At 40.9% G+C, this 22630-nt stretch overlaps 2 protein-coding genes across 2 annotated transcripts; one reads left to right on the plus strand and one right to left on the minus strand.

Moving 5' to 3' along the window:
• Positions 1 to 34: 34 nt before the first annotated feature.
• Positions 35 to 22528, plus strand: ift140 (intraflagellar transport 140 homolog (Chlamydomonas)). The gene is made up of 30 exons (XM_084567584.1): positions 35 to 96; positions 602 to 765; positions 861 to 1082; positions 1322 to 1443; positions 1570 to 1700; positions 1836 to 2011; positions 2194 to 2285; positions 2365 to 2471; positions 2678 to 2820; positions 2930 to 3133; positions 3223 to 3295; positions 3425 to 3516; positions 3657 to 3784; positions 3904 to 4021; positions 4152 to 4273; positions 4366 to 4501; positions 4674 to 4805; positions 5403 to 5629; positions 17325 to 17502; positions 17860 to 18050; positions 18133 to 18228; positions 18328 to 18460; positions 18764 to 18907; positions 18998 to 19126; positions 19304 to 19486; positions 19578 to 19781; positions 19885 to 20097; positions 20567 to 20733; positions 21529 to 21670; positions 21805 to 22528. The coding sequence occupies exons 2-30, from the start codon at positions 619 to 621 to the stop codon at positions 21982 to 21984; spliced, it is 4332 nt and encodes a 1443-aa protein (XP_084423710.1). The 5' UTR covers positions 35 to 96; positions 602 to 618; the 3' UTR covers positions 21985 to 22528.
• tmem204 (transmembrane protein 204) lies at positions 7186 to 15756 on the minus strand. Its single transcript, XM_084567583.1, has 3 exons — positions 15249 to 15756; positions 14391 to 14546; positions 7186 to 9774 (listed from the first exon to the last, which is right to left on the minus strand). The coding sequence occupies exons 1-3, from the start codon at positions 15526 to 15528 to the stop codon at positions 9530 to 9532; spliced, it is 681 nt and encodes a 226-aa protein (XP_084423709.1). The 5' UTR covers positions 15529 to 15756; the 3' UTR covers positions 7186 to 9529.
• Positions 22529 to 22630: the final 102 nt, after the last annotated feature.

Consider the following 22630-nt stretch of genomic DNA (forward strand, 5'->3'; position numbering starts at 1 on the left):
CACAGGCGGCTAAGCGACAACAGCATTGGGAGTAGGGTGTTCGGTTTCGAGTTTTAACGAACGAGTTGGCGATAATTTGAAGAAAGTGACGCTGAGGTGGGTCTCCAATAAACTAAGAGAACGGTTATCTTCGTTTTACCTCAACGAGATCCAGCTGTAAATGCTAACTTTGGCTAGCGTATTTAGCTTAGCTAATGTTAGCTGCTAGTTAAAGCTAACTTAGGTCAACCTTCCTCACATAACGTTAATTAGCGAATTCTGTTAAGGTAGTATTGAGGAGTATGCACAGCTTTGTCTAAATCTACGAAGCTGTTGTTCATTTATATCAATTCGTGCACTAGCAAACAGAGTCAACTGCATGCAAAGTGAAATTATACAGTAACCTAAATAGTGTATCACAGGTTGTTATACAAGTCTACATTTCCAATTAAGTTTAACTGAATTTTACAGTTGCTTTGTAGTTAGTTAACTTTTATAGCATGAATTTGCTAATTATCTGCCTGATACAAATTCATGAAACTGTACAACAACAGACAGAAAAACGCAATAACCACGTATAATACTGCGGCTCCCGTCTCCTGTTTGTTTATTTGACATCCAGAGAGATACACTGGGGACATGGCGGTGTATTTTGACCACCGTATTGAGGCCCCTGAAAGCAATGATGTGCCCCTTCAGTTGACCTGGCACTCAGCTCTTCCTGTGCTGGCTGTGACCTCAGGCAGCCCTGCCACTGGATACAGTGTAGACCTCTACCTGCAGCAGGTAAACACCGGGCTTTGACGATGCACTCTCTAATATTTACTGTAATTACTTATGAAATCTTACATACTTCAAAACACATTCCTGTGCATATACAGGGAGAGTATGTGGAGAGTTGTCATGTACAACGACCTCACCATCCCACGGTGCTGCGCTGGCACCCCACAAAGCCTGTGTTGGCACTGGGCTGGGATAATGGAGAGGTGATGCTGCTGACACACCCCTCTGGAGAGCAGACTGTCCTGCCAGCCTTACATACAGCCTGCATCACACTGCTGGAATGGAGTAGCTCTGGTAGCCGCTTGGTGACTGGTGATCATGTGAGTTTGTTGTAATAACTTAATACGCAGACACCCTGGCACATATGTACAGTTGTTTACACACTGATGTATTCATTCCTGGTGGGTCAGTTTCTCATACGTGATAAAAAGGAATATATATTTGGGTATACTTGGATGGTGGCTAGAATGCTAACAATGCATGTGACACAAACATCAGCTTAATTTGCCCATTTCTTCTTCTTTTACTGCATAAATATAATGTAACTATTTATTGACAGACTGGAGCTCTGGCAGTGTGGAAGGTAGATGCTAGAGGGCGACTTCAAGGAAACCATCTCGTAAAGCATGATTACAACAACCCTCTAACTTGCTGCATCTTCAGACCCGCCTCCCCTGGAGAGTAAGCTTTGTTTTCTTCTTTTTAAGTCCTACCAGTAAGATGGAATGAAAACCTTGTGATCTGAATGCTGCATAGCTGATAGTTGGAGTTTTTTTATTTGTATTAAATGAGTATCTTTTTTTTAAGTGATGTGAAAATGCTTGCTCGGGCATCAGTGAGTGGAGACCAGAGTGCTCTGGACATGTTCAGCTGGAAGGGAGCGCCTCTGAAGATGGGCCCACAGGAGGGACTTGCATTCTATGTCAGCACTGCAGATGGTAAGGAATGTCTTTTTTGATTGGGTTTAGAAATGTTTTTATTTTGTTGTTTTTTAATGTATTTGAACCTAATTCTCCTTCTGACACATTGTATAACAACAAAGCTCACATATATATTTTTGTTCTTTTGTATAGGTAAAGTCCATTGTGTGGATGAGCATTGTAAAACAAGCCCACTTCTCAGTGTGGAGGGCTCCATTAAGAAACTCTTCTATATTGAGAAGAGGGAGGTGCTCGCAGTGATCACAGAGACCCTAATGCTGTCACAATACACTCTGGGACCTGAGGGTGGAGCACAGGTGTTCATGGAGGTACACCAAAACGACAAAGAAAAAGAAAATGTCTTTCTAATTCGTTAAAGGCAACTGCACTTTCAGAAAAGGGTTATATTTGTTATCTAATCGCTGTAATGCTATATTAAAAAGACAAAGTCATATCAGGTCTAGAGACTTGGTTTGGTCAACTTGGTTTGTGAACATGTTTTTCGTTACAGGTTAAGTTGAGCAGCAGGTCAGGAGATAATGTAGACATTGTCTGGACAGAGAACAGCCTCCTCATTACAGCCACAGGGGAGCCTGTAATCAGGTCAGTACTATACACTGTATGTATACGCATACATGTCAGTTTTAAATTTGAGTAATACATTTCCCTTAAAATGTTTTAGGCTGTGGGACCTGGAGAGAGACGACAACTATGTTTTGTCTCTTGACGAGACTTTGGGCTTTGAGAGGAGAGAGGTGATCAACTGTGTTTCATACTGTGCAGGAAAAGGTAACTGTTTTTACTGCACATTTAGTACACAAAGAATTACAAAATTTTATTCTCTAAATTGAAATTGCTTCATTGCAGCACTCACCATGCTCCTAAAACCTGAACAGAAAAAGCCCCCTTGATTAAAATTGTGTTACTGGTGTTTCAGCAGATCTCAAAAAATCTCATAATTGCAATCATGCAGTATAATGTTGTGGAATCCCCAGAAATCCTTGCAGCTGGTACCTCCTGTGGACGAATAGCAATGTGGAGGATGGTGGTGCAGTCTGCCGGCAGCAGAGGTGACACCAAGACCCAGTGGAAGCTACAGACACCCACTGAAATAGAAGGAAATGTCACTCAGCTACAGGTACCATCATTTATTCACCGCTGTTATTATGCACATTATGTATATTTGTGTAATATTCTTAACAGTAGAGTGTTTGGCTTAGAAATTTCACTGACGCCTTTAATTTCAGTGGGGCTCCAGCCTGAATCTTCTGGCAGCAAACAATTCACACACAGTACTGATCCTATGGGAGCATGTCATGTCAGCCCACTTCAGCCAGCAGGTGGCAGCAGTACAGCTTACCCCGACACAACTCAGCATCGCTCAGTTCAACTCAGGAGTGCACCTTGCTCTGCAGTCTGATATGCACATTAAAGGAGTGTGTGTTACCAAGGTAAGAGTGGAGATAATGGCCTCTGTTATTTCCCTGTGGCAAATTTAAATCAATGTTAATATGACATGTTTTGTTCAATACACCAACAGGACTCGGTGACAATCTGGAATTGTAAGCAGGTCACTGTGTATGAGCTTTCAGGGACAGTTCTACGCAATACAGGTACAACACTCACCAAACTCACTGATCAGTCGAGGCCTTGATGTGGCACTGCACTGCCTTCCTATGTAAACTTTTTCACAATATCTGTACACCTGGAATCTCTACGTTTTCTCTTTCTGATTTTCCCAGGATCGTTTTCTTGTGATTCCTATGTGGTAGCTGTACACGACGAGAACCTCTACACTGTGGAACCGAACAGAGTGCAAATCCGTACACCACAGGTCTGTTTGCCCAACTAAGAACACACTATCCATATCAAACACTTTCAAAAGGGACCTGTGGAACTGTTCTTTAAGAAAGCATAAACACATAAAAGTTGTGTTTGGGTCTTGGTTGAACGTTTTCCTTCTCCTCCCTCCAGGGCACAGTCAAGCAACTTCTAACCTTCTCCAAGGCAGAGGGAAACCCTGTGCTACTGAGCGTGTGTCAGTCTTACCTGGTGGTTGGCACAGACACAGCACACATCAGAGTTTTCGACCTCTCCAGAAGGTACTAGATTTGTGTGAATGGTTTCACTTCCTCTAGTTATAAACAAAATGTAAAATGAAGGCTGGCTATATTTCACATATGTTAAAATTCTCTATGTTGACATTTTCTGTGTCTTGTAGAGATGCCAAAGCTCACTGCAGTGCTAAGAACCTGGCTGACCAGATTGCCAATCTGGGAGCCTTGAGGTCAGTCAAGTGTAACGCCAATGGCAGCCAAGTCAGCATCCTAATCTCTCAGGTGATTGGTCAACGCACAATCTCACATTCCTTTGTAAAATCTTGATTGATGCTTTTACTTTAAATCCAATACCTCTATTAGATTTGATGACATTAGCTCATCTGACCTGAATGTAACTCTTTCCTCTCAGGTTAATGGCCGACCTGATCACAAAGTGTACTTTTATGACGTTGAGATGGACACTGTGACACACTTTGACTTCTTCACTGGCAGACCATCCAGTGGTATCTCACAGCCAGAAGAAAGTGAAAAGTAACTAGCGTTTCTTTTGTCTGTTTTCCATGTGTTCATGCAGGTTTTTAATGTTTGTGTTGTATACCATACATTTCTGTTCTGTCTTTCAGGCAACCGTTTCAGGGGACAGAGCTCAGCGGTCGCTGTCCCGTATCACACTTCTGGGATGAGAGTGAACCTCGGCTTTTTGTTTGTGAAACAGTACCAGTTGGCTCTGAATCCTCTTCAAACAGTTACTTGGATATGGTAAAGTGTACTCCTCAACGCTGATAGCCATGAGCGAAGCTTGCCACTAACGACTACTGGTTCTACCTTTGCTAGAATAATATACACACATGCTAAATGAGCAAAAGCGGGACAAAAAATGTGAAATGAATTCAAAAGTAGTTTGAAAGTATAATGCCTTCTTTCCACTTAGGTGGATGTGTCAGTGGTGACACTCTTCTGTACACAGGAGCATGGGCTCCTCCTTCAGGACTGCTACCCCAAACCTTCAGGCCTGCAAGCCCTCCTCGCTCTGGATGTGCCCTACTATTATTTTAGCTGCAAGGTGAGGACAGAAAGCACACAGAGTTCTGCTTGAGTGTCGTTTATCATTTGGGAGCGCCACATAAAGATGTGGTGTATCGCTCTGGAAAGTTGTAGGTTGGTTGTTTAAGATGTCTCATATTTATATTTATTATCTTTTGACATCATTATTCTTATTCTTACGTGTGTTTGACCTGACACACCCCAGCTAGTGTTTCGGAGGGGTGGTGTCTTTCGACCGGAAGTAAGTGTCTGTCCCCAACTGTCCTTAATACCTAACTTCCAGCTGCTGTGATCGTCCGTGCATTTGTGCTGCATTTAAATAAAATTTCTTACAGAGACTGTCTAACTTCAGCTGCACAAATGCATCCATGAAATATCTAGACCCCAGTAATCTGTGTCCAGTTCCTAATGCACTTCTCTTGATAAATAGAATTGTTCTGTGATGCTTTGTTGTCTGGTGTGCTCTGCCTCATACCCAATCCCTTGTTGCTCATGTTTTTACCCGGATTTCACATTTGTTTTATTATTATGATCCCGCTTCACAGCATGCTTCACTTGTTACTAATGTCATTGGCTACTGATCTTACATTTTCCTTCCTGGTCTAACACTACTCAGCCAGGAGAGAAGGATCCAGGGTCAACAGAGATTTCATCGCCTTCCCACCAGACCAAGCTATCAAAAGGGCCCCAATTCCCCCAAATGGTTTCCAGACGAGCTCTCAGAGACTTTGTGGGACTGGAGAACTGTGAGAAGGCCACCCGTGACGCCATGCTCAACTTCAGCTTCTACCTGACTATCGGTGACATGGATGAAGCCTTCAAGTCAATCAAGCTCATTAAGAGGTAGGATGTTAATGTATTCACATCATCAGTACACGTGTCAGCTCAGTGGTATTTAGACATGGGACGTGCAAGATGGCATACGTGCTTTGAAACACATCCCTCTGTCTGATCAACTGTCATCACAAGCCCGCCGGCCTTTTCCACAGGGGCTTTAGTTCAAAGGCAAAGCACACAGTGGTAGCATTGTTAACTCAGCCTTGACTCTACTCAGAATTCTCCGCAATAGTTTGCAATGGGAGACCTGTGGCAAACTTAAAGAAAATGAGGCATTGTTGCCTTTCTTTACTCCTCAATTCACTCAACACCTTTAAATGTTAAGGTCAAACAGCCAAAATAGTCCTGTAGCCTTAACTCTGATATATGCTCTCTTGGAAAGCTTTATCTTCTCTGTAAACAATAAGAATATCTTAACACTTGACAGGTAATAATTCCAATAATCTTTGGAAACACAAGTACATTTTAAATCATGTATATACATCATTTAATTATATATAGTTTTAGAATTTACTCCTAATTGTGTCATACCACTGATTATCAAAATAAATTAGCCGAAATCAAACTTTCATTTTTTTATTTGAGTATATTAAATTGATTATACAGCACAGGGCATGATTAAGGAGTTTCTGTGTGTCTGTGCTGAGGGAAGGAACTCTTCAGTGTGTGTATATACAGTATGTGACTGTTTCTGTTAGTGTACGGGTGTGTGCTGAAGGGATGTACTTTTCTAAACATGTTCTGAGTCACACACATGAGGTCCCGCTGCCAGCTAGGTCCAAAAGGAGTGCCCTTTCCATTCTCGCGAACGTTAAATGAGGTCACGAAAAGGATGTGTGTGTGTAAAGCAGTGATGTGATATTATCTTTTGGAGGATACGTGATACAGGGCACTCAGTCCGAATTTTGCCGTAGGGTTGTTTTCGCACGTACAAATGCTACGCAAATGGGAAAATAGCATAAAAACAAACAAATGGGAACGCAGCATTTCATTCCACTGGCCGGATATTCCTAAGAATTTAATAGGCTTGATGACAGCTTTACTAAGTTCCTCATTGATGGTTATTTTTACTGCTGCTTCTTTTTTTTTAAAGATTGGTATTGTATTCAATTCCCGCGTATCTCCACCCACAGGAATATGCATTTCCTGCAGCAGTAACCTGTATCTTCTGGGACTTTTCTCTGTGATGTAGATCTTTAAATCAACAAAGGTTCTCATATTCAAGGCTTTGAACCAGAACTTATTTTATCTACGGAGTATCATGAAATAACTTTTGGAGACATAAGAGACCTGTTTCACACATGTGCATCAAAGGCTCAGTTCAACCAAGTCGTGGATGTCTTGGCACGTACTACCGCCCTCTGTTTAACCTGGCAGCACTGAGAATTCTATATTTCTGTGTCCGTGCCCTGAACATTCAAGTAGAGACAAATATTAAATATACTTTTTCCAGAACAGATATCCAGGTCAGAATTTCCCTATGCCGCCCAAAGCAGCATGTCACATACAGGTTGGAATTTCTTCCAGTCATTCAGTCCAGTCAGTGCTACTTCCCCTCATTCATGTTGTCCTTGACTTTAAGGTGACATGCTGCAGGGTTATCTACCCATATCAGTGCAAGACGTGTCTTGCTGGCTTTTCATTGCATTTTTTGCTCCTAAAAAATGCAAAACTACCCATTTCCATCTGGAAATAAAAATACCAGAGGAAGTGTTCACCCTGAGCCTGATGTGATGTTTTAGTTGTAATGCTCTGCGATACATTTGACCCTTATGCCCTCATACTTTTATGGCATGAAAGCATTCTCCCTTACCAGTCCATCATTCCTCTCCTCAAATAAACTAATGCCATCATTACCTGGAGCAAGCATTAGAGTTTGAATTGTACATCATGAAAATATCTTCCCAGAGGATATTGGGACTGTATGTGTGTCACCTTGCAGGTTTGGATTTGCATATGTACAACATTATGACCACCTTCCTAATATTGTGTAGGTCTCCCTTGTGCCTCCAAAGCAGTTGTGACTCATCAGAGAATGGACATGGGCCTTTGAGGGTGTCCTGTGGTGTCTGGCAACAGGATGTTGTTAGAGGGGTCTTTGGGTCCTATGGGTTGAGGGGAGGGGCCTCTGTGGATCATCCCACAGATACTTGATCAGTTTGTGATCTAGTGAATTTGGAGGCCAGGTCAACACCTTGTGCTGTTTTTCATGTTTTTTGAGTTGTTCCTAAAGCGTTTGTGTACGTGTGTCTGTGTCACGCTGCATCCTGCTTACAACATGAGTGAGACCTGTCATCATGTCAAAGGAGTTATTTTTAACCTTAAGAAAGCAAAACAGTCAACAGCAATTTACCCAAGTGTTTCAAAACAATACCAGACACTTGATACAACACTTGAAGAAGCACCATGGAAAGAAGTTCATGCAGATAAAAGTATATCAAATTGGTATGGGTATTAGCAAGTACCCAAGGATCAATGTTAGTGGGTCATCCGTAGATTGTACACTTTCCTTACCTTCACAGGCAGGTGATGTGTTAGATGCTGCTCTTATGCATACAAGAGAGGGTACTAGACTGTGTAACAGCAAAAAAGGTAGAAAAAAAGATTCTGCTTGTATGCAAATGTGGATACACAGAAAACCCGTCTTTGTAATTTTTCTATTTAAATTACTAAAAGTGAGCAAATATGTTATCTGGCATGGTGGTACATTGACAAACACCATTTCATTAATAATGCTACCACACAATGTGTGATAATATGGCCACAAGCTCAGTCGTGCTTCTGTACTATATCCCAAAATTAGTCTTTAAAGTCATAGAGTAACAACAACAACCACTGTATTTGAATATTTAGCAATGAATTTATTGAATTTGATATATTATTATTTTACTGTGCCCCTATGGAAGACCTACACATAGCCTGGAGTTCTTTGCAAAAGTATGATATGGTCACAGTAATGCAACTACTTATGATAGCACTATTCTATTATTTTATATTATATTAATTTAAGTATACAGTATGTACCACAAGCGAGCAGTTTCTTATGGAAAGCATCAAAAAATGAACTTAAGCTGTGAAATGTGCATGTTATCTAAAAATTGCAGTACATCGGCAAAATAGTTGTTCCCATTAATTTAACAATAACTGATTAAAAACGTCAGTTCCCATCCAATGTATTTTACTTGTTTCAAGAGTAAAAATATTTATGTAGCAATGACTCACAGAGTGACAATATACCCTCCTGTCTTTTGGAAGGTGATTGTCATTGGTTCTTTTGAAATTAAATATTTTGGTCAAGCGCAAAGAAAAAGTATACTGAAATGACTGACAATTCTGCTTTCACCTTGTTAGTTTATCTGCTTTACTGTAACATATATCATTAATATTAATATGTATTAAAATTGCTATGCTTTGAAAAGATGGAGAAAAATATGAGGTATTCTGGTATTGTAATTTCAACATCTTTCATACTTTCCAATTTAGAATTATGCAGGAGACAATTTAATAAGTGCGCATTTATAATATAGGTCAAGTTCCAGCTTGATCTTTTTCACAAGAAGGCTTTGTACAAGACAGTCCAAATTCCATACCAGCCAACAATTAACTCACCCAAGCATGAATACACGAAACATCATACTGTATATGAGTTTGTCTGGAACTTTGGGGCTGCTTTATACTTTAATTTCACTTAAATATGTGACTTCTGTGCACTTCTAAGCAGCAAAACATTCTGATAACTTTTGGGAAACAAATGGGAGAAATTGAATGCAGTTGAAGTTACATGTTAGTCCAGCTGTTTCAGAGGTATGTCTCCTTCTCTTAAGAGTCACATTTCAGGAACCTAACTGGAACAAAAACACGAATGGTCAAAATCTCTGTCTTGTCGGGGATGTGAGGTTCCATGTCTCAACAAGGTGACTCCACGTAATCATTGTCTAGCCGTGGGTGAAAAGGTGACGCCAGTGAGCGGCTGATGATTATAACTCTAGGTGTGAGGCAGTCATCGCGGCGGTGTAAAATGTTCCAGATGAGCATGGCTGCAGCCATGGTGGCCAAAAGGCAAGCAGCTATGTCCAAGTAGCAGGAGTAGGACAGGTGCGTGTAGGGCCCGATCCTGTAGAAGGTCACAAGTCCAATCACCAGCACAAAACCTGTGTGGGAGCACAGAGAGAAAATATCTCAATAAGTGACTATACATTGACATTTAGCAACATGTCAGCATGAAGAGAGGGTCCAGTGAAATATAATTCTAAATGTTTAGAAAATGTAATGTTTTCAGAGTGCTGCATTGCTTAAGCAGCATCACATTTCACAAGAGACGAACCGACAGTGTTATGTTTTAAATTACTGAGATCTGTAGAATATATATTTGGTGTTGTTTGAGAAATATTCATGAGTAAAGGTCAGTTCTTGAAGATAGAACTGAACTCTTAGCTCTTTGCTGCTACCATGACCTAAATTATTACATTCACCTTGTTAGCTTATATTTCCTAATTAAAAGTAAACACGAAACTAACTTGATATTTGGTAATAAACTATAGGACTCAATTTTTTAATAATTTATTAATGCGCTAAATGCCTATGACTTATTTTAAGACAAAAAAAAAAAAATAACTAGGGATAGAGTTGGGAGTTGGCTGACATATGTATGGGGAGATACTGGTCCAAACTATTGGGATCAGACAATTTACTGATAGCCCCACATTGCTATTTATGGAGCAACACCACTAAAAAACGGTTCCATTTTTTTTTTGAGAAGAGCAATCTGAAGAATGTTTCTTTTCTGTGACTGTGTATGTTTTATCTTGTTCATTATGTATTAAGAAAACCCCAGTTCAAAGATAAAGTAAAGACTGTCTGAAAGTGCACCTAAAGGGGCTTAGCGGCTTTTTGAACTCTCACATGCTGAGAATTAGACATCCATCCCTGCAGCCTTGTATTTCAACAGGAGCTCTGTGTGGGGCCTTTGAATCAGGAAATCTGTTTCCTCCTAGGAAGAACTTCTGAGATCTCCAGATTAAAGTCCTCAATGGCGTAAAAATATCAGAGCATGAATATGCGCTCAGAAAAGCCTTTGAGAGTATATATTTGTGAGGCTTTTATCTCCTGATTTCTTTGATTCACAGTAGTTTGACTCACGCCATGAGGAACTCCTGTTTGCATGCAAAGGTAGAAAGCCTCAGCCTTCGGTTTCATGCTGTATCTTTGATCTTTACATTGTTTTATTGACATTATCAACATTATTCAGTGTCTCCATAGCCCACACCTTTCCTCATTCTTCACCATTGGAGACATCTAAGAAATCAATGCTGTTTAAGCATTCCTCTGTCGATTTCTCCTTCGCTGCATTCAAGTGTGGTCTGGAGCCATTCAATAGTCCAACAATAATACATGTCTGAAAACATGCCCAATCCACAACGGTATAAATACAGTGACCAAAAATAATCCCTGGAAATAGGGATGTTAGTGCTTTAGGATATGAATCATGTCAGTTTCCTGAAGCAGTATATGGCACCAACAGGGGCGAGTTCATTTTTATTCCTCACTCTACTTCTACAGAAAAATGGCTGTCATTGTTTTAAGTGAGGATGTGGATAATTATGTCTGCATATCATTGCGTGTCTACCGCTGTGTGTACGCATAAGAATGCAACTGTTTGCTCAGTTTGTTCATGTTTAACCTGTCTGGCTCCTTATCCAAGAAATGAATAATCTCCTGTCCAGGTTTCAGCCAGGGTGGGCTGTGTGAACCTCTTTTTTTGGCATGGACGTATCTCTCAAGCTTCCTTCCCCTTCTTCCTCTTTCCATCCTTCCTTCCTTCCCTGCTCACCACACCCTGAGCTTCGAGGTTAATAAATTTGCTGGACATTTGACACGATCTGTCACAGAGTCTAAATCTTGGCTAGGTCTTGGAAATGTTATCTATCCTCTGCTTTCCATTCAGTTAATAAACACCTTGGTTTATTCTTAAAAGAAACAGAACTGATAAGAACAACCAGCCTGAATGGACGTGTTCTTCAAACCTTTACCACTATCTTATCACCAGGAATATTTGAAGTTGAGTCCCAAAATTCCAAATAAAAGTCAAAATAAATGAAACTGAATCTCAAAGTGAAATGATCTGGGGTGCTGACATTTAACATGTTATAGCTGTGTCCATTCAGAAAGCACATTCCACTGTTGTCTCCAAGGGTTAAATGGCCAGTGTTGTGCTTTTAGCCCTGACCGACCAACCAACACTGCTGAGATATCACTCTATGGAGCTTAATATTGTTATTCCACACACTCACAACTTGCAATTGAAGAGAGTTTTGGCACGTCTGAAAAGGAAAACATTCCAGAGAAAGAGAGCGATGGGTAAAAATATCTCCATTCATTCAAAACTGAAGCCCATTCACTGACTCATGGGGGAGGGCTGGAGGAGAAATAGGGAATGGATCGCTGAGTTGTAGAGGTTTTAAACTCACCTGATTTGCTTTTACTCAACCTTAAAATTCAATAAAGAAAAGTCACTGTTGATGTATTTACAGGAACTGTGGCTGTGTCTCTTTTCAGCATTAAGGAATCTGATGATTTTTTCTTATTTGGTTAATTGTTGAGAGCCTATGATATTTTTTATTGAATGGATTCCCATAAAATTTACTACAGCTATCCATATTGCCCAAAAGAAGGCCTCGTAATGGCTTACAGAGTGTTGCATTTATGAAAATTAAATATCTCAAGGGAAGAATCTCAGTGACGCAAAATAGTCCACTGCTGTACGTGATGTATTGTGTGTAGTCAGAATTACAAATGTTAGCATACGCTCATGACAAAACTAAGATGATTAATATAGATAAACTTCAAGTGTATAATGTTTGCATTTTGACATTACAATTCTGTTCAAACTATTACAGTCTGAAAAAATTTGGAATTAGTGTTTTCTGTGGTGTTCAACTGTATAGCATTGTCTTAACTGACCAGATGCTCAAGCATGAGTCCATTCTTGACCTTTTGAGAAACGCCTTATTGTTAAGCTAAGCTATTACTGCTAGTCAAGAATAAACTTTTATGGAAAACTTTCTCCGTTACACTTTATCAGAGTGACATAAAGATGTGATGTGTGACAGACTTGAAAGAAGCTAAAATCCTTGAGTTTGGATTATTATTTTTACAAACTGTTCTTCTTTAGTTTATTCAAATTCACAAGAGATGAGACATTAGAAGAAACAGTGAAAAGCAAATGCTGAATAACAGACTTATCTTTCACTGCGTAACTCTGGTATGCATAAGACTTAATACAAATCACACCCATTTTACTGTTTATGGTTGTGAGCATTCCATTTTGTTACTCAGCATCATTGTTGACTATATATGGTATTTTTAGTGTCAGGTACTAGGAAGTCCGTCTGTTTTGCCTCTGTCTTTATCAGTCAAGCTTCGGTGAGACGAGTTTTTGGTCAGTGGTGTTTGGCTGGTGTTGTGATACATTAACCGTGGGTGGGTCTCAGTCCTCTCACCAAGGCCTTTAGATAAAAGCTATCATTCCTGCTGCAATGCCTGCTGAATGCACTAATGATAAAATGAGATACTGTGTTTGCCGCTGCTCTTGGACATTTTGTAAACACAGACATAAAAGCTTGGGCAGCTTATCTAGACAGAGCCAATTCCCACCCTGCTGTCATGTGTACCACAGGACATTTCTCTACCAAAGCACACTATAAACACACAATCACAACACACAAACTAACATACACAAACATGTATGCACATAGTCCCTCCCGCCAGCACACACACAAACACACAGTCCCTGTCGAAAACTGTCTTTCCCGTCCATTCTCCCTCCCCTCTTTTTCCTTCTTCAGCTCAGGGGTTTGCATAACAGGTAGTCACAGACATTTCCTCGTCCTGAGCAGGGATATCCTGGCGCCCGACAGTCGCTCCCTGGCCCGCTGCAGCTCTGGCCCATGGATTCTGGACTAGGACTAATTTTAGACCCAGCGTAGACCCCCTTCATGCTGCTCTGATACCAAGCAGCTGAGCGACCACTGCGCACAACACATCTCAACACACTTCCTCAGCAGGGGCACTGGGACGGGCCATGCCAGCCTTCTCTTAATGTTGCTTAGTTTGATGGATAGATTGATGGGTGCTAGTAGTGGAGGAAGGGTTTTGTTTCAAGAACTGGACTAATTTATGTCCAAGTCTAATTATTCAAATAATCTTGAGCCTGGCACTCTTTGTGTTTTCAGGTTTTATAATTTGTCAAATCTTCTGTCTTAGTATGGCTTGTCTGTTTTATTCGATTGTAGTACTTTTTTTCTCGCTTTATGCTAAAACAGAAAAAGAAACATGGTGGCTTCATATGTTTACGAAATGTAAAATGGCAGCAGCTAGTACTACACTTAAATAAGTAGATTCAGTATGCACTGTTTTTTCTACATAATCTACACTTACTATGCACTTTCATTCTTTCATTTCATTTTAAACAAATCAAAGTTTAATTTTTACATCCTAAATACATGTTTGCTTTGTCACTTGCTAGCTAACTGGCATTCTGTGGTATTTGAGACTCAGAGCTAATCTTTAGTGTTGGAAAATAGGCCAGTCTAGCTCCCCCTTTGATTTAAGCCCCATTTAATTGCGCTCTGTCAGAGAGCGTGCAAACGTTGCAGTATCTGGGTTTCCATCTTTCTGTGTCTGATTTTTGTGAGGATAGATTGTCTAATAGACTTTCTCAGATGTAAGGCTTTTTAAACAAACAAGCTATATGAAGGCTGGTACTCACTGGCTAGCTGGAAGAGTGCAGCAATGGCCTCCTCCCACCACTGAGATTCCTGTGTGATGAAGGGCAGCTCCATCAGGCCTAGAAGGAAGATCAGCTGACCGGCAGTCAGGGCCACTGTCGCCATCAGGTTACATGCTCGCATCATGTTGAACTGCACTTGAAGGACCAGAAGAAAAGTTGTGTCATATTCCTGGCCCTGTGATGCACACGTGTTAATTGGACATGATAAAGATAAACCCCAAATAAGAAGTTTATCTCTAAAGGAAACCGAATCTTGAAGTGCAACATTAAACTTAAGGGAGAATACAGTGTACACTTGTAGCAAGGTGGTATGTGCATGATTGTGGTTTATTATGAATGGTGAGGCACTTCTTTGTTTAACATCAGTAGGCACCATCGCCCATTGTGCCAAGTAAAGCTGGCCAATGAAAGTTCAGCATTTCCCAGACTTGTTCTTCAATGGCAATTTCTCAATGGAGCTTAATTTAGTAAAGCACATAAATCCATCACAGCGCTGACTTAGCTTAGCTGTTTATTCAGATATTCTAGTTGGCAATAAAAAAAACTTTAAATTTAAATAAGGCTTTTAAATGACATACATCATACTGTAGATTCTTGGCATGGGCTAATATTTACCCTAATGCATTAGATAAACTTAAATGTAAGAACTTTAAGAACTGATTTCATGGATGTGCATGTCAATTAACCTCCTAGCGCCCCTGACAGTGAAATTCTTCTATAGTGTGTTTTTATATGGGGAAAAACAACTGCCACTCACTACCACATGACACTGGCACTTACACTGTACACCCAGAGTACTGCTTAAAACTAAATCTCTCTGCAACAGTAAAAACTTACATTTGACTGTGCTGCGGGATTCTTGGTAGCCTGCATGCTCAGAGCCCCATCCAAGGCTTTCACACTGCCTCTGTGTCCCTTGGGCCTTTCTTCCATACTGTAGGTCATCACGGGGCTTTTCCACACTAGTGGGGCACATCTTCCATAGTCCCACACTCCGCTTACGTCCGTCCTCCAGAGCCTGCAGGACCCAGCTGGGTGTGAAGGCTGCAACATTGTTTAGGACCAGGGACAGCAGGGCTACCGCCACCGCTGCCGCTACCAGTCTTTGCACGGCCATGCGACGCCCGGCACCCGCCACCTCTCCCCCTCCGCCGTGTCCCTCCTCCGGCTGCTGTTCCTCCTCAGTGCGCTGCCGGCTCCCTCGCCTCTCCTCTGGGCCAGTCGTAGTGCCCTGGGCCCCCTGGCTCCTCTCCACCTCCTCCACCACGCTGCCCTCTTCTTCCAGCTGTTCACTAGTGTTGTTCCAGCTCGCACAGAGGTGGAATTGGCAAGAGTGTTGTTTTAAGGCTTAGCTAAAGAACATCTCCATTCATCCTCATTTAGGAGTTGGTTGTCATTGCAGCAGATCCTCAGCCCTCCTCCTCAGCAAGCAGTGTGGGTACGTGGGGATTAATCCAGCTGACACCTACGTCCATTCCACTGGCTCCGGCTGACTGCAGCTTGACTCTTGGATCTCAGTCCTTGCTTGATATTGGCTTTATTTTCGTACTTTATCTTCTCCTTTTCCTTTCGTCAGTGCTTTGCTTTTTGCTCTTGCCTGACTTCTGTGCGTGCAGCTAGTTTCTCCGTGTAAGCAGGAGATTGTTTTTCTTGTTTTTTTTTTTCTTCAGCAATGCCACATTGCTTTCAGAGGAGTACAGATGAGCAAAGCATAGATTCTCCGGACTGTGTTGCTAGGAGCTGAGACGTTGGTGCCTTTGCTTAGGGTCCTCAAGGCTCTCTCTACTTGTAGAGCCCCTGCTGCCTAACTGGAACAAGAAGTCCTCAAACCCACCCCTCTCTGCTTCTTTCTATCTTCTCCACGCTCTTTCTCTCTCTCTCTCTCTGCAAATCTTTGAGGTCAGAGTTGAAATGTGGGGGAGTTTCTGTTCATCGTAGTCCGAGACATCAGTTCGCAACAAGCTTTAAGCACGCGGCTCCCTCCTTCTTGATCACTTTAAATATGTGTGTGTGTTTGTGTGAGAGAATGTCCAAAATACCCCCCTCTCAGACGTCACTGTTTGGTGTATTCTTTTGTCTGGAGACCAGGAGGCGTTCACTAAAGTTCTCTCTCTCTCTCTCTCATGTGCAACAAACATATTAGCCGCCACAGTCGGCCAGCAACAGGATGCGTTTCCTGAGAGGAAAAGAGGATGGGAAGAGGGGCCAAATGTAGACCTGTTCCTTCTCTTGTCTTTCCTTTTCTGGCTCTCTAGATCTTGCCGCCCTGGGTACAGCAAGCTCGACTTTTCCCATCATTTTTAAATACCTCACTTTTTTGTTTTCAGTCTTGCTTTTCTGTAACCATATAGAGTTAGATTTTGGCTGACTTTCGCTACCCTTTTTTAGTTTCACTTGGCCTCCCTCTTATAGCAAGGCCCCTAAAGATTTGGGGTATTTCCTGTTGCTTGACTTTAATAAACAGCCCACATCTGTATCAGCTAAAGCAAGGAGGAGGGAGGGCATCCAAATAGAGACCAGATGGCTGTGGAATCTTAAATTTGGAACTGAAGCTGAAGTAAAGGGAGTTGATTTACGTCAGCAAGACAAAAGGGAAAAAAAGGAAGGACTGGGAATGAAAAACACGCCTCTTGCTTTAAGTTTAAAGTCATACACTCAATCTTATCATTTGCTCATTTTTTATGCTTATCAGTGTGTTTGAGGTATTTATTTTTGTCTGATTGGTCACCATTTGTTGTCTAACCCTGTGTCTTAATATAAACTTAAACTTGAACCAGAAATATGTGGACAATTATTCAAAAATGTAACAACAAACAGGAAATCTCTTATGGGATGCACGGCTGTTGAATAGTAAAATACCAGTGTAAGTCTGATGTCACCGTTGCAAACAAGACATTTCTCCTTTCTCTGTAGTAAAGCGGTATGGGAAAACATGGCACGGATGTGTGTGAAAACCCGCCGGATGGATGTGGCACGCGTGTGCCTTGGGAATATGGGAAATGCCAGGGCAGCAAAAGCACTGAAGGAGGCTGAGACAGAGCCCGAACCAGAAGCCCAAGTGGCAATGTTGGCCATTCAGCTCGGCATGCTGGTAAGATATTAAAGTATTTTTAAGTAAATGAGTGATGAGACATGCCTCACACACAGTCAGGATTGTGCACATTTTTTAAACCCATTGGAAACATATTTTTAAAAGCAGACAAAAAAAATCGATAAAGACTTAAAAAAAAGATAAAGTTAAAAAAAGATACTAAGTTTATAAAAATCAATTTTATAAACAAAGGATCTTTTTTATGCTTTTCATTAATAACGTGTCGCCCATCCACATCCTTTGGCCATAAATAACACATCCTCTTTTTAGGTCTGAGCATTTCACCACACACGGACCAAGGGACTTTCCGAACCTAAAGCATTTATCTTCCCATCATCTTTTCCTGTCTTCTAACAGGAAGATGCAGAAAAGTTATACAAGTGCTGTCAACGCTATGACCTGCTGAACAATTTTTACCAGGCGTCTGGCCAATGGCAGCTGGCTTTGGAAACAGCAGAAAGTCACGATCGCATCCATCTGCGCACCACCTACTACAATTATGCCAAATATCTGGAGTCCATGGGCAACAAGACACTGGCCCTTGCTTAGTAGGAGAGAATGTTGGATTTTATGTCAATTATAATATTTGTATTTGAAAACAAATGTTGAGTATTAGCCTTTTTGTTGCAGTTATGAGAAGTCAGACACACACAGGGTTGAGGTTCCCAGAATGCTCCAGGATGATACGTCATCTCTAGCGATTTACGTTAACAAAATGAAAGACAAGTAAGTCCAAACTTGATGGTAAAAAAAATTAAAAATCACATCAATATTGTATGCACAAACAGTTACAGTTTAACATTGGACATCATCCTCTCAATCCAGGAACATCTATAAGTGGTGGGCCCAATACCTGGAGAGTCAGTCAGACATGGATTCAGCACTGCACTTCTATGAGTGTGCTCAGGATTACCTCTCCCTGGTTCGAGTCCACTGCTACATGGGGAACATTCAGAAGGTGACTCACTTTGTATTAGATTAGACACGTGAAAGTATTTTATTTAAAAGAAATGCATTTTATTTTACTTTAAAAGCACCTTACTTTCAGATATACTCAGTAAATGTATGGGTTATCTGATTTAATTTAACTCTCATATGTGCACTTGACCTACAGGAATGTACTGCCATAATTACCAGTGACTGATGACTAATGTAGTCTATTTTTGTTTTAACTCTATGTTATTCATGCAGTGACTAAAATACACAGATCAGAAGAGCTTTTGATTTCATCGTTGTGATAATGCTATGATTTATGTATCAGGCATCTGAGATAGCCAATGATACAGGTGACAGAGCAGCATCATATCACCTGGCCAGACATTATGAGGGCCATGACGATATCAAACAAGCAGTCCACTTCTACACCCGAGCCCAGGCCTACAACAATGCTATACGACTTTGTAAGGTAAAGTACAACCTTTCTGCCCACCAACAAACATATTCATGAAACAAGTTACTGTGAATCTAAGTAATTTATTCGTGTGTATCTGACCAGGAGAATGGTCTGGACGACCAGCTGATGAACCTGGCTCTGCTCAGTAACCCAGAGGACATGATGGAGGCCGCCTGTTACTACGAGGAGAAAGGCACCCATATGGACCGAGCTGTCTCACTCTACCACAAGGTCACTTACAAATGTCTAGTTTTTCTGAATGATTTGTTTGGGTTGATGCATTCTAAGTCCTTCCACAGGGGGGCGAGATTGTACCAGATATTCAAACCAAGCAACGTTGAAGGAAAGAAAGTAGACTCTGACTATAGCAATGTCAAGAGATAATAAAGCAGCATTTCTCTCTTGTAGGCTGGTTATGTCTCCAAGGCGCTAGAGCTGGCCTTCGCTACCCAACAGTTCTCTGCACTTCAGTTGATTGCAGAGGATCTGGATGAGAACTCTGACCCGGCCCTCCTCGCTCGCTGCTCCGACTTCTTCATCACGCATTCCCAGTATGAGAAGTCTGTGGAGTTACTGGTAGCAGCCAAGAAGGTACCTGTCACAATATGATCTACCTACATATGGATTTACCATTTATGCTTACTTACTGTATGTGTGTCTTCACATTTGTGTACGATCTCAGTACAATCAGGCCTTGGAGCTGTGTGTGACCCAGAATCTGACTATCACAGAGGATCTGGCTGAGAGAATGACCGTAACTGATTCAAAAGACTTGTCTGAAGAGGCCCGCAAGGAGCTGCTGGAGAAGATAGCAGACTGCTGCATGCGTCAGGGCAATTATCACTTGGCCACAAAGAAATACACACAGGCAGGCAACAAACTCAAGGTATTAATGTGGTGTTAGCCTGTTGTCATATGTTTTAATGCACACGTATTAATACACACTCATCTGAGGTAAGAATATGACCCTGGATGCTTTTTTTCAACAGGCAATGAGGGCTTTACTGAAGTCAGGTGACACAGAGAAAATAGTATTCTTTGCCAACGTTTGTCGTCAGAAAGAGCTTTTCATCATGGCTGCCAACTATCTCCAGTCTCTGGACTGGCGTAAAAATCCTGAGATCTTAAAGACGATCATTGGTTTCTACACTAAAGGCAGGGCACCAGATCTTCTTGCTGGCTTCTATGAAGCCTGTGCTCAGGTGAGGCAATACTTCTTACAAGATATCAGTTAATTTCATGATGGTTTTCATGAATACCTAGATAATGACTTGACTTTAGACATTTTGGAGGAAATTCATTTATAAATTAATTTATAAATGTTTTGATAAAATTACAATAATTGCTGCATCTTTGGATTAATGTAAATCACAGTGTCTAGATATACTGTATGTTAGTGGCTATATTATTATAGAAGAATGCTTGTAAGGGCTTACTGTGTTTGTTAATGAGCTTTTAAAGTAACTATTAAAAAGTCATGATAATTTGTGGAGACCTGTCCAGGGTGTACCACGCCTCTCGCCCGATGACAGCTGGGATAGGCTCCAGCAGACCCCGCGACCCTTAATAGGAACAAGCGGTTACAGAAGATGAATGAATGAATGAATGATAATTTGTGGAAAGTTATTGTGCTGAAATCTGAAATATATATATTTTGTTACTGCTGTTAAGGTGGAGATCGATGATTATCAGAACTATGAAAAGGCTCTGGATGCTTTGACTGAAGCTGCCAAGTGTCTTTCAAAATCAAAGGACGCTTCAACCGGACAACAAGAAGTAAGACTGGCTGACCTGCAACATAAGATCACTCTAATCAAGAAGTTTGTCCACATACGCAGGTAAGAATGTGCATATAGTCATGTCCCATATCCGTATTTTGGAGCTTACAGATACAAGTAACATGGCTGAAAGCTGCACAGACACTGAGGCCACGAAGAAACCCCAAACCATTAACATTTCCACCACCGAGAAATCTGAAAAATATGTCTAATGTCTATGTTACTGTACCCAAACAACTTTGTTCTTTTGAACAGCAAAGGCTTTTTCTTGGCCTGCCTCACATGCAGGTCAATTTTACGCAACCAGACTCATGTACTTTGACACTGTGTGAGAGATAACTGCAGATCCTGTGATTGATTAAATTATTTTTCTGCTCTTAACTGAAATTTCTGACCAGCCGTTTGAAATCTACACTGCGTGTAGATGATTTTCTTGGTATTAATTTCAAATAATCAGGACATCCTTTTGAAATCCTTGACAGACTTATCTGCATTCACAACTATTTTCTAAAACATTAAAGAGACCTGGATTTTGGTATAATGGTACCACACAAACAGCAAAGAAAACAGCAGGTTCTGCTTCAGAGGTTTAAATAAGACATCATTCAACTGTTACACATTCCCAAACAGGTTCTAAACATTGACATCTAATTTGGAAAGTATTGACTGATTTTATGCATTATTTGTTTGAGTGTATCACCTCTGTCTTCAGGCACTATTTCAAAGAGGGAAATGTTTGCTTGTCTAAATATGTAAAAGAAATGATACAAGCTCACCTTTTTTTCTTGTTTTTTTGAGGGGACATTCTTATTTAAGGCTCTGATGTTCATATGAGGTTTTCACGGTTGTCTGCAGGCTGTATCCTGAGGATGCCGGAGAGGCAGTGCAGTTATGTGAATCCCTGCTGGAAGAGCCACAACTGGACCCTGCTGTCAGGATTGGAGATGCATTTGGTTTCCTGGTCGAGCACCACTGTCAGCAAGGCAACTTCAAACTGGTGACTGTCATTTTTCTCCCTAACATTTTTAATTGGATAAAATTCCCTTTATCTAAATTACCAGATTTCTCAGAATAAACTCTAATATGACTTTGGATATTCACCTCTCTGCCTTGTTCATAATTCTTTTCCAGGCCTACCATAAGCTGGAGGAGCTCCAGAGGCTGTTGCCGTCTCAGAACGTTAGGTACTACATTAGTCAGGCCAGTCTAGACGCCCTTCAGAAAGAAATGGGTATACCAATGGAATGTGGTGAGCGCAGACACAGCGTGAAGGAGGAGGATGAAGTGGAGGAGGATTTAAATGTGTCTTAAGTGATTCTCTCAGAAATTAAACTATACACATCGATATAGTCAGCACTTAATCACCGGTAAAGACTGTGTAGTTGGTCAGAGTCAGAGTTGTCATTGGCAAAACGAGCACAGCAAACGGGTGCAAACTCATTAGGCCATTTAACTGAAAACTGGTCTGACCCACAAAACACTACATGAAAAACATTAGGGTTGAAATGAACACATCTTAATGGAGACTATAGACATACAATAGGTCACAACGCTCTACAGAAGAATAATATAAATATCCCTGAACATGTGTCATCTGCAGAACAGGGTAAATATTTTACAGCAGCTTCTGTGCAGAATGGTTCAGCTGGTTATGGCCTTAGAGCTAAATTTAGCTCTGAGCTTCATTCAAGATTTATCCGCAGGTCAGCTTATGTGATTTACTTACATTTGGTACAATGTATTTTTTTAATTCAGTGCATTACATGTAAATATCCTGACAGTGTCAAAACTTATATCTTTGTAAAGTATTTTGCAGCTATTTTTGATAAACTATGGGACCATTTGTATTGGTATATTAGACTGTGAATTACTTTGTTTCTATACATTGTAAAGTTCGTATAATAAAACACTTTTAAAATGGTTTCACTCTTTAAATGGGATTGTAATTAGTTTGCCT

Source organism: Chelon labrosus (assembly GCF_963514085.1).
Source record: "Chelon labrosus genome assembly, chromosome: 19".
Classification (NCBI taxonomy): Eukaryota; Metazoa; Chordata; class Actinopteri; order Mugiliformes; family Mugilidae; genus Chelon; species Chelon labrosus.